This window comes from Colletotrichum gloeosporioides, assembly GCF_011800055.1.
Source record: "Colletotrichum gloeosporioides strain Lc1 chromosome Unknown consensus_51, whole genome shotgun sequence".
Taxonomy (NCBI): Eukaryota; Fungi; Ascomycota; class Sordariomycetes; order Glomerellales; family Glomerellaceae; genus Colletotrichum; species Colletotrichum gloeosporioides.
This window is the reverse complement of record NW_025544696.1, coordinates 152,529-173,685: the sequence shown is the minus strand read 5'-3', so window position 1 is coordinate 173,685 and position 21,157 is coordinate 152,529. Positions and strand designations below refer to the sequence as shown.

The 21,157-nt window shown below is 55.1% G+C and overlaps 5 protein-coding genes across 5 annotated transcripts; all 5 read left to right on the top strand.

Moving 5' to 3' along the window:
- Positions 1–3,202: 3,202 nt before the first annotated feature.
- Positions 3,203–5,805, top strand: GCG54_00007853 (Protein BNI4; the record flags this gene model as incomplete). The annotated part of the gene is made up of 3 exons (XM_045407830.1): positions 3,203–4,201; positions 4,346–5,704; positions 5,758–5,805. 3 exons carry the CDS (start codon positions 3,203–3,205, stop codon positions 5,803–5,805), a joined length of 2,406 nt encoding a protein of 801 aa, XP_045263219.1.
- Positions 5,806–6,989: 1,184 nt separating this feature from the next.
- On the top strand, positions 6,990–8,686 carry GCG54_00007852 (tRNA-dihydrouridine(16/17) synthase [NAD(P)(+)]; the record flags this gene model as incomplete). Its single annotated transcript, XM_045407829.1, has 2 exons — positions 6,990–7,133; positions 7,208–8,686. The coding sequence occupies 2 exons, from the start codon at positions 6,990–6,992 to the stop codon at positions 8,684–8,686; spliced, it is 1,623 nt and encodes a 540-aa protein (XP_045263218.1).
- A 1,133-nt stretch (positions 8,687–9,819) lies between these two features.
- GCG54_00007851 (uncharacterized protein) lies at positions 9,820–10,687 on the top strand (the record flags this gene model as incomplete). The annotated part of the gene is made up of 2 exons (XM_045407828.1): positions 9,820–10,109; positions 10,171–10,687. The coding sequence occupies 2 exons, from the start codon at positions 9,820–9,822 to the stop codon at positions 10,685–10,687; spliced, it is 807 nt and encodes a 268-aa protein (XP_045263217.1).
- A 1,589-nt stretch (positions 10,688–12,276) lies between these two features.
- GCG54_00007850 (putative WD repeat-containing protein) lies at positions 12,277–14,043 on the top strand (the record flags this gene model as incomplete). The annotated part of the gene is made up of 1 exon (XM_045407827.1): positions 12,277–14,043. The coding sequence occupies one exon, from the start codon at positions 12,277–12,279 to the stop codon at positions 14,041–14,043; it is 1,767 nt and encodes a 588-aa protein (XP_045263216.1).
- A 1,378-nt stretch (positions 14,044–15,421) lies between these two features.
- GCG54_00007849 (Chromatin structure-remodeling complex subunit snf21) lies at positions 15,422–19,898 on the top strand (the record flags this gene model as incomplete). The annotated part of the gene is made up of 3 exons (XM_045407826.1): positions 15,422–15,511; positions 15,604–19,617; positions 19,668–19,898. 3 exons carry the CDS (start codon positions 15,422–15,424, stop codon positions 19,896–19,898), a joined length of 4,335 nt encoding a protein of 1,444 aa, XP_045263215.1.
- Between the last annotated feature and the right edge of the window lie 1,259 nt (positions 19,899–21,157).

Genomic DNA, 21,157 nt, shown 5'->3' with positions numbered 1-21,157 from the left:
GGCAGAGATATTCATACAGGCCGGACTGGCCAAGAGAGACTGATTGAGGCGAGGCGGGTGTAATTGGCTGGGCAGGATTCGTAAGGCATGTGTTTGTACCGCCGTGGCGGTCTGGCTGTCTTGCCCTCCGCCGAGAGATGCGTTGACGAGCCTGGTTTTGGTGAGCTTAGCTGCGCGATCTGCTGCTGATACGGGAGACCGGCCGAGTTGAGGAATCTGCAGGGTCGAGCTACTGTATTGTATTCGTGCTCCGCGATTGTACGCTACTTGTTGGTGCGCATCACTTAGTTGGTCCCCTAAGCATTGGGGCGACGGCGGTGTGTGGTGTGGTGTGTGGTGTGCCTCAACCCCGAACAGCTGGCTCTGTCCCAGCGCAGGTCTTCGCTGTACTGTCTGTGTACCTTGCGTAAGGGGTCCCGATGTGAGGCTGGAGAGGCGATTCGGGGTCTTAGTGTGAAGATTTTCGTCTTGGGTCTAGACGAGGGCCGTTTGTTGCCGCTCCTCGTGCCTCGTTTCAACGCGAAGGCAGATGGCGATGGATTGCCATTACGTGTATTTGTTGTGTGGAGGAGGCGTTGCGTCTCCTGGATGCAGCTTCTCATCTCTCGTCTTACTGTGCCTGGGCCTGTGCTCTGCGCCCTGCGTGTGCGTGTGATGCCGCGTGATGCTTGTTGGTAGGTAGGTTTGGTAGGCAGGCAGGAAGCTGTCAGTCCTGAAGTTGGGATTGGCGCTGATGAGCTGCGTCGGCCGTGCTTCATAGGGGCTGCTGCGCGTCTGCGGGACATGTTGATGATGTGCCTTTTGCAGTTGCTTCAAGGCCCTGCGTAAGTGTGTGTGAGCACCTGTGCCTGCACTGGTGGTGCTGATCAGCCTGCTGCACTATCCCATCCAGCCATTTGCCTCCAACTGGCCGTTACCAAACGGTGCCGGACCAATCCCATGGGCAGGTTGGCGGTTCCTTGGCGTGTTCAATGTTGTGATGTGTGTTTTGTTTCCCTTTTACCGTCGGCTTACCTCATTCAGGAGAGAGCGTCGAACGCGGGCATGTCTGTCGCCCAGGAGCAAGGGGTAGCGTGGTCGTGATTCGCCGCCTGTCGGCCGTTTGCCCAATGGCAAAATGCCAAAATTCTCCAAGCCGAGAGACAACTCCCCGAGACGAAGGGACGCGTTCGCACCATTCCCTATTGGGGGCTTCCTGAAGGTCCGCCCTGTGTGGTGGAAGGTCTCACACAGGTCTTGTCTTGGTCTTGCTGGGAGGACGAGACGAGCAGCAGAGGAGAGAGGTGGTTGAGCGAGCCCGGTGCAGTTTGAGGCCCGGCGTTGTGTACTGCGTATTCTGAAAACCTAGGCACCTAGGCAGGGGCGTCCTGAAGGCTGATGAAGCTGACGGAAGGTGCCCCCTGGAACCACAGCGGCACACTGAGTAACTGAGCAGATATCCGTAATATCTTCTGACGAACAGCGGACAGAGTGCTGAGTGAAAGGGGCATGGCATGGCCTGGCATGGCATGAATTGCACATCGAAGGCCATGGCAGCAAATGGGGGGGGAAAGTCCTTACCTGCTAAATTGGACCAGTCAGAGGCGGCGGCGCTGGACAGGGCACCCAGGCTGCCGTGGACACGACAGGGTGCCGGGGTAGACGGGACATTTCGCTCCTCGCTGCTCCAGGCCCCAGTCGAGGTAGCGGGTACGAATAGGAACGTCGAACGGGTGCATGGTGTGGGCAGTGGTGCAGTAAGTCTGCCTGTGGAAACTCGGCCGGGGTCCCCTCCCAGGATGCTTTGGTCCAAGTGGAACTCCATCGCCGTCTGGCTCCAGCAAGCCAATGCAGCATCGGTACGATAGTGCCAAAAACCTTCCCATCTGGCAGTCTCCAATCTCGACCAGACCCTTCCTGCCTATCCACCGTCTGTGTCTGTCTCCAGTCTCCGGTCCAGCGTGCTCCTCCTCCTTCCAGGACTCTCGTTCACTCTCACCTCGCACCTCACCATCTTCACACCTGACTTCCTCTCTCTGTATCCCCTCAAAAAAATCCCATCTCGTCTTCCTTCCCTTTTTCCCTCCCCCCTTCCCTTAGTCCCCCTTCTCTACCACAGCCTCCTCAGCCCTTTCCCCCCCAAAGAAAAAAAAATCATTCCCAATTCGTCCCATCAACGACCCCTTTTTTTCGTCCCAAAAAAAAAGTCACGAAATCCGCCCCCCAACGCTGAGGTTGTCTGACTCTCAGGGTCCTGCTTCCTAGGTTGTCCCCATATTCAATTCCCCGGTCCAACGTTGTCCCCTCGATCACACCTCAACTCGTCCTTCGCTCTTACCGTCGTTCTTACTGTGCCTCCTTTCCTTTCCGCGTGTCGCCCGTCCGTCTTTCTCAACCCAACAACAACCCAAAAAAAAACCCACAAACCGAAAACACAACCGACTCCTCTCACGATTGCTTTCTCTTTGTGAACCCGACGGAGCTTCTCGAAAAGCTTCCTTCCCATAGCCGACGACGACAACGATTAGACGATCCCGTGCCCTGACTCGTCATCGCCCATCCCTCTCCGCTCCCGACGACTGCTGCGTTACGATTTCGAACCGGATACGAGTCCCTGACATTCCCATGTTCTTGGTCGATTGCTAGCTACGACTCGAGTTGTCTCCGTGACACTTGATCCCCTTCTCTCTCTGCCCTCGGTCGATACCTCTTCCATTTTGGCTACTGCTTCGTTGACGACGGCGACGACGACGACGACTTCGCGGTAGCAGTGAAGCGTCCACTCTCTTCGGCACGACGACACCATTACTGCCCCTGGCCGCAGGCGACCTTCCATTCCACACCCGAGTTTTGGCCACTCACGCCAACTTCACTTCTCCCACACGGTTATTGGTCACCCGGGATACAGCAGAAATATTTCCCTTGCATTCGAGAAACTAAAAGGTTCGTCCATCGCCTGTCTCGCAAATCATCCCAGACCTTTCCACGGCGAACGAGGCTTGTGTGTGTTCGCAGCCTCGCCATACGAATGGCTTCATCTGGATTTGCTGCCGGAAGCGATACACGTTGGCTAACAACTAATTCTCAGTATTTAGCATTTGAGCTGCAATTTGGTAGTTCACCCGTCTATAACGATCCGTTGCCGTTGCGTCCAACTCTGCTTGGACCTGACCTAGGAGCAAAACGAGGTTGACGTAACAGCACTCGTTCGGCACCTTTGCAGTTGTCGTTTGATTGGAATATGGCTGCGTTGGTTCAAACGTTTCCCCAGCAGACCAGCACTGTCACTCTCCAGACCCGATCATCCGGAAACATGATGCCCGCACAAGCTCAGGCAAATCAGCAGTACATGGCCGCCCAGCAGGCGCAGCGAAATTTCTCGGGGGCGTCAGGCGTTTACCGCGGCAGTAATGCTCCCATCCAACCCTATGCCTTCACCAGCACTCCCAGCCTCAACACGACTGGTCAGTGGCAGCAGTATGGCAACGGTTATCGCACGGCATCTTCTCCCGCTGTTCCGACACAGGGTATGGTTCAAGGACATGATGGCAACCGGTCTCGTCACACTGGAAGCTCTTCCGTTTCATACAGCCATAACATGGGTACGAGCCAGGGCGGATCGAGAGATGATTCAGCTATCCCTGCCGCTCGCACGAATCCCCAGGCACAGAGACCTCAATCTGCGTATCTCGCCGGCAGCACGACACCGCAAATGACGTTCGCTCAGGCCGCCGGTGCTAAGACGACACCTGATAGGTACAGGCGCCCGGCTCTCCAGCAACAGCAGCCTCGCCAGACTAGCGCCCCTTCAGGGTCAGGCATGGCCACCGTTAGTCATTTGTACAATGCACCTGGCTCCAATGACCAGAAGAGCGTGTCAGTGCGAAGCCGGAATGCGTCTTTCCAGAGCAGACCAAGCAGTTATTATGGCGCGGTTGATGACATGCAATTGAATCGACCGACGGACGACACCATGCGACTGAGGCGGCGCAGCATGCATTCGCTAGACTCTGCCGATTATCCCAAGCCGCTAACCCCACAGGAATTCGCTCAGTCGGAAGAATCCTCCCGTCCCGACCGCGTTCCAACTCCCAAAAACAACGAAAAATCGCTTCGCATGGTTTCCAGTCTCGCTCCTCCCACCGACACCAACATGCATGTTCGCAATGGCAGCGCAGAAAGCGTCGCGTCGAGTCGAAGCAGCCATTCGCGGCCGTCCTCGGTAAGTGTCTCGCTCTGCACGCACACCGCATTACCTGTTTTTGTTGATGCGTCTTCTCGCCTCATGCCTCTGATGGATTGCCCAATCACGCATTGGCCCGACCATCCTGAAGTGTTCCATCGCTAACAAGGTTATTTCCACCAGTCTGCCAACCGTAGCGTACCCACCCCCACGGCAAACCCCTCTCTCTCCTCGTCTTCTTCAACCCCAGATGATGCTTCATCGAAACATGACCAGCTCAAGATCGTGAACATCCCGCCACGAAACTCATCGTCAGATGCGGCCAAGCGACAACCCACTCCGTCTCCTCTCTCCAAGCCGGTGACCATGTCCACCGAGTCCAGTCCCCAAAAGCCACCTTCCTCTCTGGGAAATGCTCCGCAGCAGGCTGCATCCAACGCCAACGCCAGCAGCCCCGCCGCGCAGCAGCTCGCAGCAATCAAACAAAATGGCACGAAATCGAAGAGCAAGACATCGCGACTTCGCCGCGCATTCTCTTTTGGTAGCGCCGCTGATTTTAAGAAAGCTGCTGGCCCCGAACCCCCGGTGGAACCCAGCAATGTGAACGCCAGTGATGCATCGAAGTTGCACAAGGACCCGACCGCAGATGAGTTGTACGAGGCTGAGCAGGCGGCCATCGCCAAGAAGCAGGAGGAGGGGGGAATCGGGAGCAACATTTACGGCGGAAGGCTCTTTTCTGGGTCGACCGACAATCTGTCCATTTCGTCCACGGCGTCTTCTGCTTCTATCATGATCCGTAAGATGGGTCGTGGCATGAAGAAGAGCACGCGATCGTTGGTGGGTCTCTTCCGACCGAAGTCAGTTATTGGTGTTCCCGCCGCCGATGCCATGGCTCCGGAAGCTAGCCAGGCCGCTGTCTCAATGATCACTGTCGAGGCCGAAAGGGTCAACGTCAATCCGGACCCCCGTGCACAAAATGGCGGTGGTACAGGGTTTCCTCACCTGGAGCGAAACTCGCTGGACGTCTCCAACACTCCCAGCATGGTTTCCGAGCGTGCTGGAAGTTCTGGCACCGACAGCGCCGGTCGAAAGAGCATCGTGGGTGGCGACAGGGAGCGTGCCGAGGTTCTAGCTGCTGTCAGGAAAGGCATCCTCAAGCACAACGGCCGATCAAACAGCCCAGCACGCGATGGCGCCAAGCCCTTCGAGCTCCCCGCCATTCCCAATGTCTCCGACTCGCCTATTTCCACAGCGCCTAGCACGCCGAATGATGAGGCACAAGGCCACAAGCGTTCAGGGTCGGTCGCCATTGGCAGCGAGGATTATTTCATGACCGCTCTTAGACTCCGCCAAGACAGCAAGAGTGCTCCTGGAACGCCATCCGGAGGTACCAAGAGGAACGCGACATTTTCACCAAGAATCGTCTTTCACGACACATGGCCAAGTGGAGAGTATGATCGCAGAGGCGAGATTGCAACATGCAACCGCCTGACGCCTATGTTGGCTCAGCAGATCAAGGAGGAGCTCAACACATTCAAGATGGTACGTTGGTATTGCAGAAAATGCCCAGACTTGCAAACGCTAACAGCACACAGGAAATGGAAGTTCACGAAAACTCCAAGATTTACACGCACTTCTTCTAACGACGGCTACGCCTGCAAGACGGAATCTTCCAAATTTTGCTTCTTGATGATGGGCACACCCACCCCATCATGTATTTGAACTACATTTACCATTCGGCGGCGTTCAGGAACAGCATCGTACGGTGTCAAGGCGTTCTCAGTCGTCACTCGACAGCATTTTCCATTGCCTGGCTGGAATGGCTGAAGGGCCGTCCTCCATCGATTAATTTTCTGCGGATGGGCTGGGCAACACTCGGAGTTGGCGGCCAGCCAGAACAGCATACACAGGCCAGTCAGTGCATACACGGGCCGAAAAGCCTGTTTGCATTTGGGCAGCGATCACACGGACCATGGGACACGATGGCGATAATGGTGGTAGCCTCCATTTATCTTACACTTTTTATCAGATGGGCCCAAGCCTTCTGGCGGACGAGATGCGGACTCTACGGAGATCCCATCGCACTCGACACTCGGTCGACGTTTTCTGTGTTTGTATTTGCTTTGTCGGCGGTCAAAGGGTTTTCTTTATCTGTCAGGTTCCATTCGCGTTCTGTGGCCTTCCAGTTTCGTGGAGTCAAGAGGAGGCAGATAGAGTGTGTGTGTGTGTGTGGCTTTTTCATCTCGAAAAAACAGCTTTAGTCTCAGCGAGGTCTTGATGCTGGTATCGACCATTCCAGCGAATTGAATACTTTAGAGCGGACTGCCTCCCTACAAAACTTTATCCCGAGTTACATGTGACGACGGCTTTAAGTGCTACGCACCAGGCGAAGTCCTTTGTTCTCCTGACGCGCCCTGACTGGTCTGACACACCGTCTCAGTGCTAGATTCAGACGAGCGGCGCGATGAGACCCAGGCACCTCGTTGTACCCGGTACATGCTACCCCTTGCGGACCAGCGGGACGACGTCATTCGTCGTGCGTCGCGGTCCCCTTGGGTGCGTGGGGGAATCGGCAGAGACCCGCAGCCCCACCAATCAGATAAGCTCAGAGTCCTCAGCCTCGTGCCCACCAACGCAAGGCTCAAAACTTTTTTTTTGGTCCCGCCCATCGCCTTCGCCATCACCCATCAAAGTCGCCCACGGACGATGCAGCACTTGGTCGCATGCCCACTGGACTGAGAATACCGACACTCTGGAGGTTATACTGAGGCTGCGGAGGCTCCGGACGCCTCACATCATCCGGCTCACCCGCTCCTTCTCGACGAAAATGGCGACACACGCGACCGACACAACCACCGCGAGGCCCGAGGCCGCTGCGGAGGTCAAGCCGAAGCTTCACGGTCGGGCCTTCTACGAGAGCATAGGGAGCCCCAAGTACATCCTGGCTCCTATGGTAGACCAATCTGAATTCGTGAGTTCTCCCTAGGCCCCCCATAAACTCGGTTGCCTCGGGCGCATGACTGACAGCTTGGCGCTTATGTATAGGCATGGCGAATGCTGAGTCGATCGTTCCTTACCCCCGAAGAGCAGACCAACCTGGTCGCATACACGCCCATGTTCCACGCCAGGATCTTCAACGACACGGAGCACTACCGCGACGGCCACTTCCAGGCCGTGCGCCCCGCGACCAACGGCGGCACCGAGGCGAAGCCGACGTCGGAGCCGTGGCTCGACGGCAACCCGAAGATCGACCGGCCGCTGTTCGTGCAGTTCTGCGCCAACGACCCGGACGCGCTGCTGGGCGCCGCGCTCAAGGCCGCGCCGTACTGCGACGCGGTGGACCTGAACCTGGGGTGTCCGCAGGGCATCGCGCGCAAGGGCAAATACGGCGCGTTCCTGCAGGAGGACCAGGAGCTCATCTTCAAGCTGATCAACACGCTGCACAAGAACCTGCCGATCCCCGTGACGGCCAAGATCAGGATCCTCGACACCAAGGAGGCGACGCTCGCGTACGCCAAGAACGTGCTCGCGGCGGGGGCGTCGATCGTCACGGTGCACGGCCGCCGGAGGGAGCAGAAGGGACACCTCACGGGGCTGGCGGACTGGGGCATCATCAGGTGGCTGCGCGAGCAGCTGCCAGCCGAGACGGTGCTGTTCGCGAACGGGAACATCCTGCAGCATGCGGACCTGGCGCGCGCGTTGGAGGCGACGGGCGCGGACGGGATCATGAGCGCGGAGGGGAACCTGAGCGACCCGGCCATCTTCGGCAGGGAGCCCGAGCCCGGGAGCGAGGTCGAGAAGAGGGAGTACTGGCGCGGGAAGGACGGCAAGGGCGGGTGGAGGGTGGACGCCGTCATGAGGCGGTACATGGACATCCTGCACAGGTACGCGGCCGGTGTCGAGCCGCCTGCGCGGCGTCCGCTGTTCGTGCCTGGTGACGACACGGCGTGGATGGAGGAGATGGACCAGGCTGCTGCCGAGGAGGACGAACCTGCGCGGAAGAAGAGGAAGAAGGACGCGCCCGGAAAGAAGGCGAGCGGCAAGAAGGAGCGCACGAATAACCCAAACTACGCGGCGATGCAGCCGCACATGTTCCACATGCTGAGGCACTTTGTGTCGAAGCATACCGATGTCAGGGACATGCTCGCGCGTGCCCGCGCGGGCGACATGGAGGCGTACGAGGAGATTCTGAGCAAGGTGGAGAGGAAGGTCGCGGACGGGCTGATCGAGTATGAGAAGAGCGACGGGAAGATGTTTGAGACAGAGAGTGAAGGGGGGGAGGAGGAGATTGTTGAGGATGGGGAGAGCTCCAAGGGGGCTGTGCGGAGGTGTGCGAGGCCGTGGTGGGTTGTGCAGCCCATCATCAGGCCGTTGCCGAAGGAGGCCATGGCCAAGGGCGCTGTATCGTTGAGCAAGAAGGACAAGGCCAAGTTGGCGAAGGAGAATGGCAACGGGGAGGTGAATGGCGAGAAGAGCGTTGAGGAGAAGGTCTTGGAGACAGATGACAAGTTGATCGCGGGTTGACGATGGAGACGAAAAAGTAATGAAAATGATATACCCCCTTCTCACTTTAACGTTATGGACGAGGTGGTTTGATGTGAGATGTGAGTGATGATGCAGGACATACAGTCTTTTGGTGGTGCGAGTATTTAGAAGAAGGCCGCTTAGTGCAGCATTCTGATGAATGATGCCACTCGTAAAAGCCCAGCATTCTTCCGGTTCAACCCTCGAAAGTCGAACCGGGTTTTTCCCCCATTTCTTCCCACCTTTCCCATCTCCCTCTACCCTCATTCAAATCCATCCTATTACACGGGAAGCTCTGCAGAAGTGAAATCCTCCGGGCGCCAGCTCAATTTTCCGTCCACAGACGCGGAGACAGACGAAGTCCAGCCGTCCATCGACGAGAGGAGGCCCCGGCCTTTTAGGACGTTTCTTTGATCTTTTGCTCTGAGGGCTAAAACTATATAAGTTAAGCTAAGATAATCGTCAGCTATACTTTTATTTTGCTCTCCAGCTATGAGGACCTCGGACATTTAGAGGCTATATCGCCTCGTACACTGTGGGTGCTCAAAATCAGAGATCGAAAGCTCAAGCCAAGTCAAATTTACTAAGCTACCCCCAGTTTGAGGCTTTTCAATTGTTAAGACTTGCTCTTCTTTCTGTTCCTGTAAAGTAGCTAGGTTAACTAATTCAATAACCCCCTGGAGTCTAGCGACTACCGTGTCAGAGGTCTCACATGTAAGTGCTTCAGAACATCACGGCCGGATACATGGCGGATCCGCCGAATATCTCACTTGTAATATGTAAGTCTAGAGTCCTGCCGGAGCGTGTTGGCTCTGATTTGGACTAATACCCAAAGATCAAGGCTGGCAGGGGTTGAGGAGCTGTTCGGCGGCTAAACCATGTTGGAAGAGGACAGCTTCCAACCGCACCTGAGGGAGCTGCCAAGAATTTTTTTTTAGTTGTGCCTCATATCATCTCATCTTAAATTCAAGGTGTGTTGTTCTAGTGTCGCATTACAAACTAAACAGGAAGGCGTCAAGATGCGCGTCATAAGGGGGTGGCACGGCTGCCACCGCGAACATCTCAATTGATGACCTCCAAAACCAAACTGCGGCGATCACTACATTACTCAAGCTGCTTCGTTATCACACAACATGAGCGGGATGAATGGGTACAGAGAACCGGCGGAGAAGATCGTGGCTCACGAGTTGGATCACGGGCCGGAGGTCGTTCCAGGACAGTACTGGCCTACACCCGCTCACCACGGCATCGATGCCAGGCAGTACAGCCAACAAGTTTCACCGGGTTCAATTTCCGATGGCCGGAGGATATGTGGGTTGCATCGCTCGACATTCTACCTCGCGCTGGTTTTTGCACTGGTCATCGTCGTGGGATCGGTCGGCGGAGGTGTCGGTGGTTCGCTCGCGGTCAAGAACGCTCAGAGGTGAGAGGGGCAGACGCCCTTATCGCGTTGAGAAATTCGAAAGCTAACTTTAAGCATCCAGGGGAGCCCAGTCTGCACAAGAGTCCCAAGCTACTCCTACTCCGACCCTGACAGAGACCACGATGGCGACAAACTCAGCAACGGGCTCAGCGTCAGGCTCAGCAAAAGCGTCAGCGACAGGCTCACCCACAACCACCACCCGGATATCGATGCCCACGTCCGGACTGCTGGCGCTCGACTGTCCCAGTATTTCGGGGACCACCGCTTCCATAACGGCAGGCGGTCAGTCGTCAAGCTACGACCTCGACTGCGGGGTGGACAACAACGGGGAGGGCATCGACATCGTCGCTGTCGTTTCGTGGTCGCTTGAAGATTGTCTCAGGGCGTGCTCCTCGTTCAACGCGAACCGGAAGAGCGGGTCTGAGAGTTGTGCTGGGGTGCAGTTCCACGCTGACATTTTCGACTTGGTTTCGAGGTTCTCTGGGAACTGCTTTTTGAAGAACACGGAGGGGCGGGCGGTGACGGATACCAACTCTACGAACTTCAATCTGCACGTGTCAGCTATGCTGCTTTCGTGAAAGAGGGGCTCGTTAGAAGTCGTGCGAGCGCGGTGAGGTGGCTCGAATTTAAGTTATTCCAAAATCGACGAGTATTTCATAGAATTATATCGCCAATTTCCTTAGCGTTGGCTGGGTTGAAAAGACCTGGAAGTATTCACTGTGTTGTCAACTACAATTTCTATTTCCTTAGCTGCTGCTGACCTGTGTGGCCATGCGTTCGTTGGAAGAGTCTTATTGTCTGGATGGATTGGATAGCGGCATAACTCAGAGAAGCCTTTACAAGTAGCGTACTCAATATATGGCAATATTCGTGCTTTAAAGCGGCTATAGTACTCATTCCGGAGACTTGAGATGTGTACTACCAGAAAGAAAAGGAGTGTTTGCTTCAGGCGTGCTATGAAGATCATTGACGACCGATATTCAGAGAGTCTACATCATCAGTGAAAACCAGCAGTGAAAACAAGGAGGGATTACGTGCTGCTTTTCTTCACAGTACTCAGGTCAAGGTGCCCGTACAGCGTGCTGCGAAAAGGGCCGCGAATTGGGTGAACTTGTTGTAGTACCTTTGCAAAGAGTGCGCCTCAACTTCGGGATTGTGTTTAAATATTTCTCAATCGCATTGACACTCACTTCTCATCTTTTTCTGGTTCTCTACGGTTTGACCACCCTCTTCTCCAGAGCCCAACATGGAAGCTAGTCACTTCAACCGATTTCAAGAATGTGTAGGATTAGCTGTGTGTAGAAATAAGCTTGCCAGTAGATAGCTTCGATGAGGAAAACTTAACATCAGAGACAGGACTGGAGTGCACGAATGTCTCATTGTGAGATGCTTGTCGAAAGGTTGTACGTTGGAACGAGTCCCAACTATATGCGAGACCAGATGTACCGAAACTTCCCTTCACAAATGCCTGCCGATTGGGAAGCTTTTACCTGTCCCATTCTGGAGGATGGAGGAATTCGTCATGCCACATCTTTTAGTCATCTCAACCATTTCTTCAACGGCGCAAGGTGAACCGATATCCAAGCTGATGCAAACTCCGATTTGCTAAGTGTGACTCCATTTTGACTTGCAGAACGTTTTGTGAAGTGCGCACGTAGAAACCAGTGGGATATTCACCATTACCTGACCCACCCCAAGCATCCATATCCAGGGACGAGCCCGCCTCTTGTCCCAATTCCGGAACTGGCGCGGGTTCGGTAAACTATTCTGTGACCAGTTGCCTGCGATATCACGCTAGACAGTCTAAAGAAACTTTTGCTCTGATGTAGATGCGAAGCTGGCTGGCCGCCCTATAACGAAACTGGTCTTCGATTTCCACTGTCTTGAGTGTCTGTCTCTGCCGTGTCTGTAACAAATAGTTGTTACTGGAGTGCCACGTCGTGGAGGTGCGGATAGGCAAGGTGCTCTGGCCATGCAGGTGCAGCTCCATTCCTAGCGTCCCACTAGCTTTCGCTTAAGCAAGGACCCTGGCCGAAGGAACGGCTTCCGCCTGACATCACCCCATGCTTTAGGCCCAGCCGTTCCAAGTAGATTTTGAACCTAGCTTCCTTCCTCTTTCCAAACTTCCTCCGCGCCACACCTCATCCGTACCGACAGAACTGCCACGATGAGCGACGAAGACGACTTTGTGGTCGAAGGACCAGAGCTCGCCGAGGATGACCCCATGCGCGCATTCCTTCCCGCCTCATTCGGCAAGAAGTCCAAGGAAGCCAACATTGCCGCCCAAATCGACCGCAGCCGAAGAACAACAGAGAAGGCGTCGGTGGGAGGCTCAAAGGAAGGATCCGCAGGTCCGCCCAAAACTGAACAGAACGAGAAGAAGCCCGACTCAGACAGTGACAGTGACAGCGACTCAAACTCGGACTCGGACGATTCGGATGACGGCGACGAGTACCCAGTTTCCCATGAGCTGGTATTGAAGACCCACGAAAGAGCGGTAACGACGGTGACGTTGGATCCCGCCGGCGGACGACTTGTCTCAGCTTCTCTCGACTGCAAAATCAATCTACACGACTTCGCCTCCATGACGCCGAGCACACTGCGTGCCTTTCGAACCGTCGACCCTTGGGAAACGAAGGCTTCTGCTGCGAGCGCCGAGTCGCATCCGATCCACCATGTCGAGTTCAATCACCTGTCGGGTAGCGCCTTCCTATGTGTATCCGCACACCCACAAGCAAAGATCATGTCGAGAGACGGCGATATCTTGACCGAGTTTGTCAAGGGCGACATGTATCTTCGGGACATGAACAACACTAAAGGCCATATTTCGGAGGTCACAACCGGCACATGGCATCCTGCCGACAAGAACCTCTGCATCACCGCCGGCACAGACAGCACCCTCAGAATCTGGGACGTCAACAACAAGCGCAGCCAGAGAGACGTGATTGTCTTCAAGTCGAAGGCGGCCGGGTCAGCCGGCCGAACGAGGATGACGGCGGTCGCATGGGGCTCGCCAGTGCAAGGAGGCAACAATGTGCTTGTCGCAGCAGCATTGGACGGGTCTTTGGTCATGTACAGCGGCAACAGCCCCTTTTCACGGCCTACTGCCGAGATCCGCGACGCCCACAAGCCGGACACGTGGACTGGTGGCATTGACATTTCTTCCGATGGCCGAATGGTGGTAACCCGAGGAGGAGACAACACTATCAAGCTGTGGGACACACGCAAGTTCAAGACGCCTCTCGTTACAGTGGACCACGTCTCTACCTCAGATCATTTCCCGATGAGCAACATTCGGTATTCGCCAAACTCGACCAGTATCCTGACGGGTTCCATGAATGGCGATTTGCATATCCTCAATCCCGGAAACCTGCGCCCCGAGCATGTCACGCCCATCACGCCTGGAGCGCCTCTCATCACGGTCGACTGGCACCCGAAAATCAACCAGATTGTCACTGGATCGGCGAATGGAGAGACCCATGTCTTGTACAATCCCACAATGTCTACTCGTGGCGCCGTCGAGGTCATGTCACGAGCGCCGAAGAAGCGGCACATTGATGATGATCCGTCTCGCACGACCGACATGTCGGTGGGAATGTCGGGTGATTCCATCATCACACCGGGCGGTGCGATGGCTGGCAGGAGAACGGGCGGAGTCACGGCATCCGGCAAGTCTCGCGACCCGAGAAGACCTGCGGTGCTGGAGCAGACGCCATTCATGAGAAACCAGCCGGACGAGAAGCACATCGCGGAGAACATTCCGCTCGCGAAGATGTTGCATGAAGATCCCCGAGAGGCGTTGCTCAAGTATGCTGACGCCGCGAACAAAGACCCAATGTTCACGGCTGCTTGGCAGAAAACACAGCCTGTGACACAGTATGCGAACCTGAGCGATGAGGAGGAAGGACCTGAGAAGAAGAAGGCTAAGCGGTGATGATATCCCGTTAGCCATGTTTTCCAGTTCCCTTTTAGGGCGATTGGGATAGGAAATATTCTTGGCAAGTGGTCGGTCGAGAGCCAGTGGTGATGGCTTGATGGGTTTGGAACCTTGGGTTAGTTTTCTAGCCGGGAAAGCTGCTGCTGGCGAGACATTTGCGAGCAGGACTCCACCCGTTCATCTCTCCGATTAGCTTTGCTGGAAGGTAGTCTTTGGAGAGGATGCAGGGCGACACGCAAGCGCTACTGTGACTTGCAGCAATGTGGGCATCCTGGGCGGGCGGCCAACTCATCGGGCCAGGCCCAGGGTTCTTTTGCGTGGGGTACGAAGGGGGCGCGACTGGAGGAAGGAATGAAGCGACGCGCCCCTAGGTGCGACGGAACCATGTATCTTTATTTCATCCTGTTCTTAGGTGCCCGCCCGGAAACAAGACCAGAGCCTCAAGCCTCCCGCAGCGACAGATGCCAAGCGGCGTGGATCTGGCATTCTCTGGCGGCCGGGACAGGCGTTATGTTAGGCGAAGGTGGCCGGCAAGGCACCAGGCAGGTAAGCTGGTCAGGAAGCACGGAAGGTAGGTACCTTGTAAGTCCGAAGCCAGCCAGTCAAATGGGCAAGCACCTGCCTGCTGCTGCTTCCTGCCTGCGTCGGACCAAGGAAAAAGGTGGCCCGGGCGCCCTCGCTTGTATGTAATAAGCCTAGCGCGACTCGCCTCAGGCATCAACATCTTGCTGTGCTGAAAATTACGGGGACCGCGTTTCACAGACCGCACCAACCATCAATGAATCTTGTCGTTGTCCTCACCTCTCCATCTCAACCGGCACCGCGCGCATCGAAAAATCGCCATACCCCCTCTGCAGGCATCGACACCATCTCGAAAAATTGTCCAGCAACCTTTTCGACGCGATTTCCTCGCGCATTCCGCTCGAGGCAACGCCCCGACGTCGCGCCTTTCCCCCAAAATCGCATTTTCGCCTCAACCGCGATTGCCCCCTTCCACCCGTTTCCCCCCCACGCTTCCAGTCGCGGCACCACAGCCCATTAGGTTGGCGGCCAAACTCCATCGTCCATCTCGGTGAACGACATCCACGCGACCGCCGTGTATCTAGTTTCCCCACGGCATCGCGTTTTTCAGCCCGACCCGACGGCGCCGCTCCCTGCCTCGCCGTGTTGTCGACGACGCGCCGGATTTTTCATCATAACCACTATTAGCATTCTAGTCTTTCATTTCGCGACGAGCCCAGCGCGCGACCAACCTTCCACACGGCTCCACTTGTCCACCTACACGAGTCTTCTTGCAAGATAATGCGCACGAGATAGTCCCTGCATCTCTTGAGATTCCAGCAGTCCATAGATTTGCAGCGCATTCACTGCCAAAATGGCTTCTGTTCAAGCACCGCCTGCCGTCCAGCTCCCTGGCGCCGGCATGGCAGCCACCACACCTCAACAGGCCCAGGAGATATTTAACGTAAGACCTCTCCACCCAAAGTTTACGATGGGCATGCATCTCTGTGACGGTTAATTCTCTTGCTTTCGATGGATGACGCTAACACGACCCAGAAATTCAAGCAGATGAGAGAAAGCGGCGTCCCGAACACCGATCCCGAGTACATCAAGGCCGAACAGTTCGTCTTGTCCTTCCAACAACAAGCCCGCATGCGACAGAAACAACAACAATTTCTGCAACAGCAGCAGCAAATGCAGCGACAGATGCAACAGGCTGGCCCCAATGGTGCTATCAATGGCGCGCAGCCTGGCCAACAGCAGCAGCCTCAGTCAACACAACCTCCATCATCTACCGCCCTTGGTGCCTCTGCACTGCCGGCACAGAGCTCAAATAATGCCGCCGCATCAGGCTCACCAGCCACCGCAGCCCCGTCTGCTGGACCTGGAGCTGGCCAGTTCAATCCGCAGCAGCTGAGTTTGCTTCGTCAACAGATCCATGCATTCAAGCTCTTGACAAAGAACGCCGGAGTACCGCTGCCGATGCAACAGGCTATCTTCGCTCAGCGCGAGCGCCGCAAGGCCATCGCCGCAGAAGCCGCTGCCCATGCTGCTTCATCAACACCAAAAGCGCCATCTCGCGACTCCACCCAGCCCGGTTCCGCTGCTGGTGAGCCGAAGCCCGAATCTGTACCAGAGGTTCAAGGCCCAACTTTCAAGACCGTCAAGGCCCCATACGACGACCCTACCTTGGTTCGCAAATCCATCAGTTACTTTGAACACACACAGCGCAAGAACCGCAAGCTTATCCCTGGCCTGTTCCCGACTGGAGTAGACTTCGAACATCTGCGATACGAGCGTGAATTGGTTGTCTTCAACCGCATGAGAGATCGCTATGCTGAGCTGAGAGCTACCCCGGCGAACATTGCTCATTGGGATGCCACCAAGGAGAACGTTGAACTTGACGACAGTGCCAAGGTCAAAGCCATCATCGAAATGAAGAGTCTAGGTCTCTATGCGAAGCAGCGCGCTTTGAGAGATAAGATAGGCCGTTCCATGATGTTCTACGACAACCTCGCTATGACGACTAATCGATCTGGATACCGCCGTACAAAGAAGATGACTGTTCGTGAGGCTAGAATTACCGAGAAGTTGGAGAAGCAGCAGCGAGACATTCGCGAAAACCGGGAGAAGAAGAGACACATCGACTTCCTCCAAGCTATTACTCAGCATCGTAATGAGATTCAGCAAACCGCATCCAGTCAGCGCAACAAGTCCAACAAGCTCAACAAACTCATGTTTGCACAGCATTACAACATTGAGAAGGAAGAGCAGAAGAGAATTGAGCGCACTGCGAAGCAGCGTCTTCAAGCTCTCAAGGCCAACGACGAGGAGGCTTATCTCAAGTTGCTCGACGAAGCCAAGGATACTCGTATCACCCATCTTCTCAGGCAGACCGATGGTTTCTTGCGCCAGCTTGCTGCGTCTGTCAAGAGCCAGCAACGGAAGGCCCAACAGGAGCAGTTCGACGACGACATCCAAGAAGAGGAAGAGGAGCCCAGTGAAGTTGACAGCGACGACGAAGAAAGCGCACGGAAGATCGACTACTATGCTGTGGCTCATCGCATCAAGGAGGAGGTCACAGAGCAAGCCAATATTCTGGTCGGTGGTACTCTCAAGGAGTATCAAATCAAGGGTCTGCAGTGGATGATCTCGCTCTACAACAACAACCTCAACGGTATCCTTGCCGACGAGATGGGTCTCGGTAAAACCATTCAGACGATCAGTCTGGTCACCTACCTGATTGAGCGCAAGAAGCAAGAGGGCCCGTACCTCGTCATTGTGCCCCTCAGTACTCTGACCAACTGGACCTTGGAGTTCGAGAAGTGGGCGCCGTCCGTGTCCAAGATTGTGTACAAGGGCCCGCCTTTGGCCAGAAAGCAGCAGCAGGATAAGATCCGCCAGGGACGGTTCCAAGTTCTGTTGACCACCTACGAGTACATTATCAAGGACCGTCCGATCTTGAGTAAAATCAAGTGGTTCCACATGATTATCGACGAAGGTCATCGCATGAAGAACCAGAACTCCAAGTTGACATCCACTATTCAGCAGTACTACCACACCCGATTCCGCCTTATCTTGACTGGAACGCCGCTGCAGAACAACCTTACTGAACTGTGGGCCATGCTCAACTTCACGCTCCCTACCATTTTCAAGTCAGCTAAGACCTTCGACGAATGGTTCAACACGCCCTTTGCCAACACTGGTGGTCAAGACAAGATGGACCTCACGGAAGAAGAGCAGATTCTCGTCATTCGCCGTTTGCACAAAGTGCTGCGCCCATTCCTGCTTCGTCGTTTGAAGAAGGATGTCGAGAAGGACCTACCAGACAAGACAGAAAAGGTCATCAAGTGCAAGTTCTCGGCTCTCCAATCCAAGCTGTACAAGCAGATGGTCACCCACAACAAGATTCTCGTGAGCGATGGACAGGGCGGCAAGACTGGTGCTCGTGGTCTGAGCAACATGATCATGCAGCTCCGAAAGCTTTGCAACCATCCGTTCGTTTTCGACGAGGTCGAAAATCTATTAAACCCAATGAACGTCAGCAACGACCTGCTGTGGAGAACAGCTGGCAAGTTTGAGCTGCTGGACCGCATTTTGCCCAAGTACAAGGCGACTGGCCATCGTGTGCTCATGTTCTTCCAGATGACAGCCATCATGGACATTATGGAGGACTATCTCAGGTACCGCAACATGAAGTATATGCGTCTGGATGGTACGACCAAGTCAGACGAGCGTTCCGACTTGTTGCGCGAGTTCAACGCCCCGAACTCCGAGTACTTCATGTTCCTGCTCTCCACGCGTGCTGGTGGTTTGGGTCTGAACTTGCAGACTGCTGACACTGTCATTATCTACGATTCTGATTGGAACCCTCATCAGGATTTGCAAGCCCAGGATCGTGCTCATCGTATCGGTCAAAAGAACGAGGTGCGAATCTTGCGTCTCATCAGCTCCAACTCAGTTGAAGAGAAGATTCTTGAGAGAGCCAGGTTCAAGCTTGACATGGACGGCAAGGTTATTCAGGCTGGTCGTTTCGACAACAAATCTACGGAGACAGATCGTGATGCCATGCTGCGAACACTCCTCGAGACTGCCGATATGGCTGAAACGGGTGAGCAGGACGAGATGGACGATGATGAGCTCAACATGCTTCTGGCTCGTAACGACGATGAGATCGGTGTCTTCCAGAAACTAGATGAAGAGCGCAGGAATGATCCAATCTACGGCGAAGGACCCGGCAAACAGGCCAAGCCCCGTCTAATGGCTGAGGATGAACTGCCCGATATCTATCTTGGCGACGGAAGCGTTGTCGAAGAGCAGGAAGAGACCAGCCTGGGACGTGGAGCTCGTGAGCGCACGAAGGTCAAATACGACGATGGTCTCACTGAGGAGCAATGGCTCATGGCAGTGGACGATGATGACGACTCTCCTGAAGCTGCGGCCGCCCGAAAGCAAGCTCGCAAGGACAAGCGAGAGAACAACAGGCTGAAGAAGACCGCCATCATGAACGCCGCCGAAGCATCGCCTTCCGCAAGCCGCGCCAGCACCGAAGAGGTGGAGACGCCGAAGAAGAGGGGCCGCAAGCCGGGCAGTAAAAACCAGGAGAAGCGCAAAGCAGAGGAGGGTGACGATGAGCCCCCTGCCAAGAAGCGTCGCGGTCCTCAGGGCAGACCCAAAGCCGTGTCCGTGTCTGCGGTCGCTGATGTCCCACGTGTTAATCCCCATCAACGTCAGATCTTGCAGACCAGTCTTCGTGCTCTCTACGACGGCATGATGAATCTCGAAGTCGATGATCCCGAGCCGCCTGAAGAGGAGGATGACGACGAGTCAGTTGCGGGCAAGCGCATCATCATTGGACCGTTCCTGGTACTGCCTCCCAAGCGCGACTACGCCGACTACTACTTGATCATCCAGAACCCCATCTCGATGAAACAAATCGAGACTAAGATCAAGAAGAATCAATACTACAGCTTGAGCGAGATGCGCAAGGATGTCGATCTGATGTTCAACAACTGCCAGACGTACAACGAGGAGGCATCGCTGCTCTACCAGGATGCCCAAGTTCTCCAGGTTGGTGAAGGAGACCCCACCGTTTGAGATGATTTGCTAACCTTTACCAGAAATTCTTCCATGCCGAGCTTGAAAAGGAGCTTGAGAAGCATTCCGAGCTACGGGAGCTTGAAAGTGAAATAGCGGCCAACAAGGAGGGGTCTGCGGCGCCGAGCGCTAGTGCGAGCGTTGGGACACCTCAACCGACAACCTCTGGCACTAGAATCAAGCTCATCTCGTCAACAAACGGCACGAAAGAAGCAAATGGCAGTGCCAACGGGGCTCAAAGCGATGAGGATTAGGGTCTTCAATTCTGACGTGTCAGTGGTCACAGGAAGGTGATGTTTAATGAACTTTGAGGGTCGTTTTTTATTCGGGTTTGACGCAAGGCACGACGGCGGCGTAAACTGAACGATTCATCTGGTGGCAAGTGCCGGCTGGCTCGAAGACCACAACGTCACTGTCGAACCCTTTTACACATTTTCCAGGCGTAACGGTTAGGGGCGGTTTTTGCAACATGTAAAGGTTACGGCGGAACGGCACTCATACAACAAATACCATGGGCCAAAATAAGGGCCACCGGAGCAAGAAGCTTTCGAACGGAGGATGGCTGACGAGGATGTCTACCCCCGGAGTCACGGCGGTGCATCCGGGGGTAGAAGCCTCGTTCGCGAGTATGTTAGATTAGCAAGCAATTGTATTTTAATAGATGTGAGCACGATGTATCGGCCAATTCACTTTTTGCAAAGGATCCAAAAACTGCCAAGTGTGTCCTGACGAATGTCGCGATGTCGTTCCACAGCTGCGTCCATGCTGATTGACTTGATGGTTGATCAATTCGCCCTGAAATGGAGTAGGGAACGCCCCTGTTGGGTTGGGTGTCAATCGTAATTAGTGTTGCAGGCCCCTCCCCCAAGCCAGCAAAGCTCCCCATGATTATTGTTTTTCGTGCGGCCTTAATTTTGGCTTAATAGAGGGGGCTGGGGGCGGTGGTGGTGGTGGGATGGAGCGATCGAGGTTGGTTCGGTGGGCGGGCCGGGGGTGGCGGAGCGCTGACCTCTCTCATCCATCTGTCGCGCACCCTCTCACGCACGCTGATCGCTCTCACTGGCAGAAAGCCGCGTGTCGCAAAGCTGCATTTCTACTTCTCTCTTTCTTTTTTCTCCTCCCCCGACTTCTCTGTCGCAATACGCATACATCAACGAAAACCATCGGAACCAACGTCGCTTTTCATCGGAAATCGGTCGCGTTCATCGGCGCTGCAGTTCTACGGCACTGCGGCATCGATTCCACTTGGGCTCCGTCTGTCTTTGAAGGGCTTGGTTGGGCTTGGCTGAGCTGGACTGGAGACGTCCGTCGCACGGTTGATCGCCTACCTTACCTCGCCTTTTCCTTACTTTGGAGGGAGGGGCCACGGCGCAGAGGGGCGCGCGCGCGCAGCGAGCGCAGCAGGTTTTGAGGGAGGCTGCGTCTTGGTGTGCGTTAGGTACACGTACGCACACACCAAACTCTTTTTTATTTTCCCGACCTTTGCTTTGGGTCCTGCCATTGCATGACCGTA